Source organism: Peromyscus leucopus, chromosome 1 (assembly GCF_004664715.2).
Source record: "Peromyscus leucopus breed LL Stock chromosome 1, UCI_PerLeu_2.1, whole genome shotgun sequence".
Taxonomy (NCBI): Eukaryota; Metazoa; Chordata; class Mammalia; order Rodentia; family Cricetidae; genus Peromyscus; species Peromyscus leucopus.
In genome coordinates this window covers 176,344,297-176,350,636 of record NC_051063.1, presented here as the reverse complement: position 1 = coordinate 176,350,636, position 6,340 = coordinate 176,344,297, and the positions used below count along the sequence as shown (strand labels likewise).

General features: G+C 49.3%; 1 protein-coding gene across 1 annotated transcript in view; it reads right to left on the bottom strand.

Annotated features, from left to right (window-relative positions):
- Window positions 1-5,290: 5,290 nt before the first annotated feature.
- The window catches only part of C5ar1 (complement C5a receptor 1), an 8,559-nt gene continuing 7,509 nt past the window's right edge, over window positions 5,291-6,340 (bottom strand). The window contains exon 2 of the mRNA XM_028854938.2: window positions 5,291-6,340. This exon is cut by the window's right edge and continues 113 nt beyond it. Coding sequence (XP_028710771.1) covers window positions 5,395-6,340 — 946 coding nt within the window. The 3' untranslated portion in view covers window positions 5,291-5,394.

Below are 6,340 nucleotides of genomic sequence, written 5' to 3'. Positions count from 1 at the left end.
AGGCAGGGGCTCTACCACTGAGCCACACCCTCAGACTCAAGGATATTTTTATGCTGATCACATATCAAATGTTATTTTATATAAGTTAATAAAATGCATAAACAGTCGCAGGAGCTACAGCTCAGCTGTTGAGTGCTTGTCCATGGGCATGGTGGCCCACACCTTTGAACCGTCTTTCCAGCCCCCTCCTTTTCTTCCACCTCGGTTTTTGAGACAGGAGCTCTCAACGGGATCAGCCTAGGCCAGCGGCAAGCCCTAGAGATCCACCTCCACTGTGCTGAGGTTACAGGTGCTCACCACGGTGCCCACGTTTGTACGTGGGTTCTGGGGCGGGGATTCACGTCCTCACGCTTGAGGGGCCAACCCTACCCACTGAGCCACCTCCCAGACCCTCACAGCTCATCCCAGAAGACTCTCATACAATCCACCAGCTTCCTGGATGTGAGCAGTCTGAGGGTCCCAGAGGTCACCAGGACAAGGGAAGGCTCTGGCCTCAGGCTTTGGAGCCCTGCATCTGAAGAACAGATGGGTGTGCCAGACCCAAGGGTGCCAAAGGCGGGGGCTGGGGGAGGGGAGAGAAAACACTGGAGTCCACCAAGCTCTCAGCCCACTTCCTTCCCTGGTCACTTCCTCTTCCAAGCCCTGTTGACAAAGCAGATTCCACAGGCCACACCATTTGGCAATCCCAGGGACTCTCTGCCAACTTCTGTTTGGGGCAGAGTTAGTTAACCCCAGCCTCCTGGAGTCGCCACCTGGATCCCCTTCATGACCATCACCTGATGGATGTCCAGATCTTTCTGTTTTCTTTTTTTAACTTTTTTTTTTTTTTTTTTTTACCATATGGGGCATGAGTGTCTTGTTTGTATGTGTATCTGTGCACCTCATGCATGCCCGTGGAGGCCAGAAAAGGGCATCAAATCCCCTGGAACCAGAGTTACAGACAGTTGTGAGCCACCGAGTGGATGCTGGGAGCCAAGCTTGGGTCCCCTGGAAGAGCAGCCAGTGCTCTTAAACCACTGAGCCACCTCTCCAGCCCCTCTCTTTGTTTTGTTTTTGGAACAGGGTTATCTCTGTGTAGCCCAAACTCACAGAGCTCCACCTGGCTCTGTCTTTCAAGTGCTGAGATTAAAGTTGTGTGTCACCCGCACGCCTTTAATCCCAGCACTCAGGAGGCAGAGGCAGGTGGATCTCTGTGAATTCGAGGCCAGCCTTGGTCTACAGAGTGAGTTCCAGGAATGTCTCCAAAACTACATAGAGAAACCCTGTCTCAAAAACAAAAACAAAAACAAAACAAAAAAAAGACTGAGATTACATATTACAAAAGAGCACATTTGTGCCAGCCTGGGTTTTTTCTTTTTTGGGGGTGGTGGTGGTGGTATTTGAGACAGGCAAGATCTCATGTAGCCCAGGCTAGCCACAAATTCACTGTGTAGCAGAGAAAGACCTCGGACAACTGAGCCTCCAGCCTCCACCTCCTAAGTATTGAGGTTACTGGTGTGTGCCATCATGCAGGGTTGAGTGTGTGTGTGTGTGTGTGTGTATGTGTGTGTGTGTGTGTATTTGTTTGTTTTGCTGTTTTGTGACCAAATCTCACTATGTAGCCCTAGCTGACCTGGACCTCACTATGTAAACCAGGTTGGCCTCAAACTCCCAGAAATCTGCCTGCCTCTGTGTCTGGAGTGCTGGAATTGAAAGCACGCGCCACCACACCCTGCCACCATTCAGGGTTTTATTCACTGTTGGCGACTGAACCCCAGGCTTCATTCACGCTAGGCCAGGACCCTACCTACTGAACTGCATCCTATCCTGGGCCCAGCTCTCTTTTTATTTTATATGTATGGGTGTTTTGCCTGCAAGTATTTGCACCATGGGTGTGCTTGGTGTGCATGGAGGCCATTACAGACCATTGGGAGACACTATGTGATGCTGGGATCTGAACCAGGTCCTCTAAAACAGCAGCTCTCAACCTTCCTAACGCTGCGACCCTTTAATACAGTCTCTTGCTGTGGTGACCCCCCAATCATAAAATCATTTTCGTTGCTACTTCATAACTGTAATTTTGCTACTGTTATGAATCATGAAGCAAATATTTTTTGGAGGGGGCTGGAAAGAGGGCTCAGCAGTTAAGACCACAGACTGCTCTTCCAGAGGACCCGAGTTCAAGTCCCAGCACCCACATGGCAGCTCATAATTGTCTGTAATTCCAGTTCCAGGGGATCCAACAACCATGACAAAACACCAATGCATATAAAATAAAAAAATTCATTAATTAAAAATATTTTGGGGCAGGGGCAGCGCTGGTGCAGGCCTTTAATCCTAGCACTCATGAGGCAGAGCCAGGCAGATCTCTGTGAGTTTCAGGACAGCCTGGTCTAGAGAGCGAGATCCAGGACAGGAACCAAAACTACACGGAGAAAGCCTGTCTCGAGAAACCAAATATATATATGTGTGTGTGTGTGTGTGTGTGTGTGTGTGTGTGTGTGTGTGTGTGTGTGTATTTGGATATAGAGGTTTGACAGAGGGGCTGTGACTCATTGGCTGAGAACCACTATTCTAAAGGAACAATAAGTACTCTTAATCACTGATCCATCTTTCTATCCACGCCCCCTCTCCCCCTCCTACCCAGGACCAGCTCTTAAAACAGCATGTCATTCTGGATATACTACTTACTCTCTGAACCAGGAAGCTCAAAGGCGGTCAGGGACAAAGATTTGGGGTGGGATGCTTATGGGAAGCAAGGGGGGGTGGTCACAGGGGACTCCCTGAAGGAGGGGACACTTGGCAAGAAGACAGAATGGGAGCAGGGATGGACAGCTAGGAGACGAAGGGAGAGGTGAGGCATGGACCCAAGAGGGAGAAGAGAGAGGACCTGGAGCAGCCGGGTGTGTGGTAGGAAGGAGGGTGGGTCCCCACTGGGTGGACTGAGAGGACCGGCGTGGTTTTTCCTGGAATGGAGAAGCAAGGAGAAGAAGAGGTTTGAAGAGGACATCTGGGACATGGGTGAGGAGGTGAGGAGGTCAGGAGTGAGAAAAATCACAAGAGAGAGACAACTTGGGGTGGGGTGGTGTGCACACCTGTAATCCCAACATGTGGGAGGTAGAGGCAGAAGTATCAGAAGTTCAAGATCAGCCTCAGCTCCATACCCAGCAGAAAGTTAGCCTGGATGAGATCCTGTCTCAAAAATAAATCTCAACCCCGTAGACACCATCCAAAAAACAGAAGAAAGTCCAGTGTGGTGGCGCATGCCTTTAATCCCAGCACTCGGGAGGCAGAGGCAGGTGGAACTCTGTGAGTTCAAGGCCAGCCTGGGCTACAGAGCGAGTTCCTCCAGGAAAGCTGGGACTACAGAGAGAAACCCTGTCTCAAAAGCAAAAACAAAACAAAACAAAACAAAAAGTTCCGGTGAGGTCAGTGTCACTAGCGCAACAGAGGTAGAAGCCAATGGTCACAGATCCACTTGGAAGAAGGGAGGACCTGGCAGAGCCAGACTCCAGTATCTTACTTCATTTATTGTTTGTTTGGACTTCGTGAGACTTTGTGAGTCTCCCTGGGTAACCCAGGCTGGCTTCTAATGCTCAGTTCTTGTTCCTAAGGCTCCCAGGTGCTGGGGTGCAGGCTTAAGCCCCCACAGCCATGTTTTCTCTTATTGAATCTTTCTTTTTCCCTTTTTTAGTGTGCTGACCAGAAAATTCAAAACCATTTACCCGATTGCCTCATAATTCTGGGGTTGTCCCATACATATTTTCTTTTCTTTTCTTTTTTCTTTTTTTTTTCTTTTTTTTTTTCTTTTTCTTTTTTTTTTTTTTTTTTTTTGGTTTTTCGAGACAGGGTTTCTCTGTGTACCTTTGTGCCTTTCCTCGAACTCTGTAGCCCAGGCTGGACTCGAACTCACAGAGATCCGCCTGCCTCTGCCTCCAGAGAGCTGGGATTAAAGGTGTGCGCCACCACCGCCCGGCTTTCCATACGTATTTTCTAGCCAACACATACACTCTCGTGCATGTGTTCTCTAAGCTGAGATTACACATTACAAAAGAGCACATCTGTGGCCAGTGATATAACTCAGCAGGGAAAGGTGCTTGCCGGCAAGCCTAATGATCCGAGTTCAATTCCCGGGACCCTCGTAATTGAAATGAGAGAACCTATTCCAACAAGTTGTTCCCCTGGCCTCCACACCTACACCATGGCATGTGCCCAGCACCATCCCCCATAAAATAAATAAATAAATGCTTTTTAAAAATTAAATAACACATTTTTGTACCTTTTTTTTTGTTTAGATCTTTATCACGTAAGCCATGCACAGCTGTTTTTTACAAAGCTTGGATTCCACTGAATACCATTCATGAAGAGACAGCATTGTAGAAATGAAGGGCAGGTTAGACACAGTGGCACAGGCCTAGAATCACAACACTTGGGAGACGGAAGCGGGGGGGATTGGGCCAAGGCCAAACAAGGCTACATGAGACCTTGTGTCAAAAAAAGAAAGAAAGAAAGAAAGAGAAGGTGTCGGATGGTGGCTGGTTGCCCAGAGTCTGGGGCGACACAGCTCAGTGGCAGTTTACTTGAGTGGCTTTGAGAGCCCTGGATTCCATTCCCAGTGCCATTAAAAAAAAAAAAAAAAAAAAAAAAAGAATAAGAATAATGAATGACACGAAGTTCTCTTGTTCTCTGGTTACCCTGCCCCCAGAGGTCATCATTATCACATGTGCATCTGCCCAGGCAAGCCAGTGGACAGTACAGCAAAGGTCTCTCTTAGAAACGAAAGCCAAGTAATATATCTTAATGTGACGTTTCTCTTCAAAGGAATTTATGCCTATAATTGCTGTTGTTTGGTTTTGCTCTTTTGGGGGGGGGCTCACCAACTCCCAAATAAATCACACGACGGAGGCTTGTTCTTAATTATAAATATCTGGCCTTAGCTTGGCTTGCTTCTTGTCAGTCTTCCTTAACTTAAATTATCCCGTCTACCTTTTGCCTCTTGGCTTTTCCCGTTCTCTTACTTCTGTAAATCTTACTCCTTGGCCTGCTGTGTAGCTGGATGGCTGGCCCCTGGAGTCCACCTCCTTCTCTGGATACTTCTTTTTGCATCCCAAATTTCTCCTTCTGTGTATTCTCTCTGCCTGCCAGCCCTGCCTAGCCTTTCTCCTGCCTCGCTATTGGCCATTCAGTCCTTTATTAGACCATCAGGTGTTTTAGACAGGCACAGTAACACAGCTTCACAGAGTTAAACAAATGCAACATAAACAAAAGTCACACACTTCGGAATATTCTACAACACATAATCCCAGGGTTCAGGAAGAGAAAAGAGGAGGAGGAGGAAAAGGAAAAAGAGAAGGAGGAAGAAACAAGGAAGAGGAGGGCGGAAAAGGAGCCGCTGGGCCGGTGGCGATATGTCCTCTACACGGCCTGACTCTTTAGGGTTGGGGTGTCCACCGTGGAACGAGTGAAAGACTTGCTGTCCCTGGCCACCGAGTCCTCAGAGAGCACATTCCGGATGATGCTGGGGAGTGACCTGCGAAGCCGCCCTTGGAAGCTCTGGCCGGCCACTACGTAGATGATGGGGTTCACACAGCAGTTGACGTAGGCCAGAGACACGCACAAGGAGTTCAACCTCTGCACCTTCAAGAAGGTGGGCGAGGTCTGGTGCAGCCAACCCATCATGGCCCCTGTGACCTGGTAGGGCAACCAGAAGACAAAGAAACAGGTAACCACGGCCACCACCACCTTGAGCGTCTTGGTGGAGCGTGTGGCCCGGCGACTCCAGGTCCTCAGCAGGAGGAAGGTGTAGCAGAGACTGAGCGTGAGCAGAGGCAACACAAAGCCCATGATCAGCCGCAGCATGGTCACAGCCCTCTCCTTGTGGATGCCACCCTTCCCATAGTTAATGCCACATATCCGCTTCTTTGAGATGATATCTTCGTGAACCTGACGGAACAGGAAGGACGGGATGGTGAGAAGCAGTGCTAAGGTCCAGGCCGCTCCACAGGCCATCCACGCCAGGCGGGTCCCTCGGACCTTCTGACACCAAATGGGGTTGAATACCAGCAGGAAACGATCGGCGCTAATGGTGGCCAGCAGCAGGATGCTGGCGTACATGTTGAGCAGAATGAGTGAGGGTAGGATTACACAGGTCTGATTGTTGAAGGGCCAGTTGTCATACTTTATAAGGGCCACGAATAGGACAGGCAGTGCCGCGCAGGAGAGGAGGTCAGCCACCGCCAGATTCAGAAACCAGATGGCGTTGATGGTACGTCTGACCTCGAATGCTGTCACCCACACCACCAGGGCGTTCCCGGGAACTCCCACCAGGAACACAGCCGAGTAGATGATCAGGGCTACAATA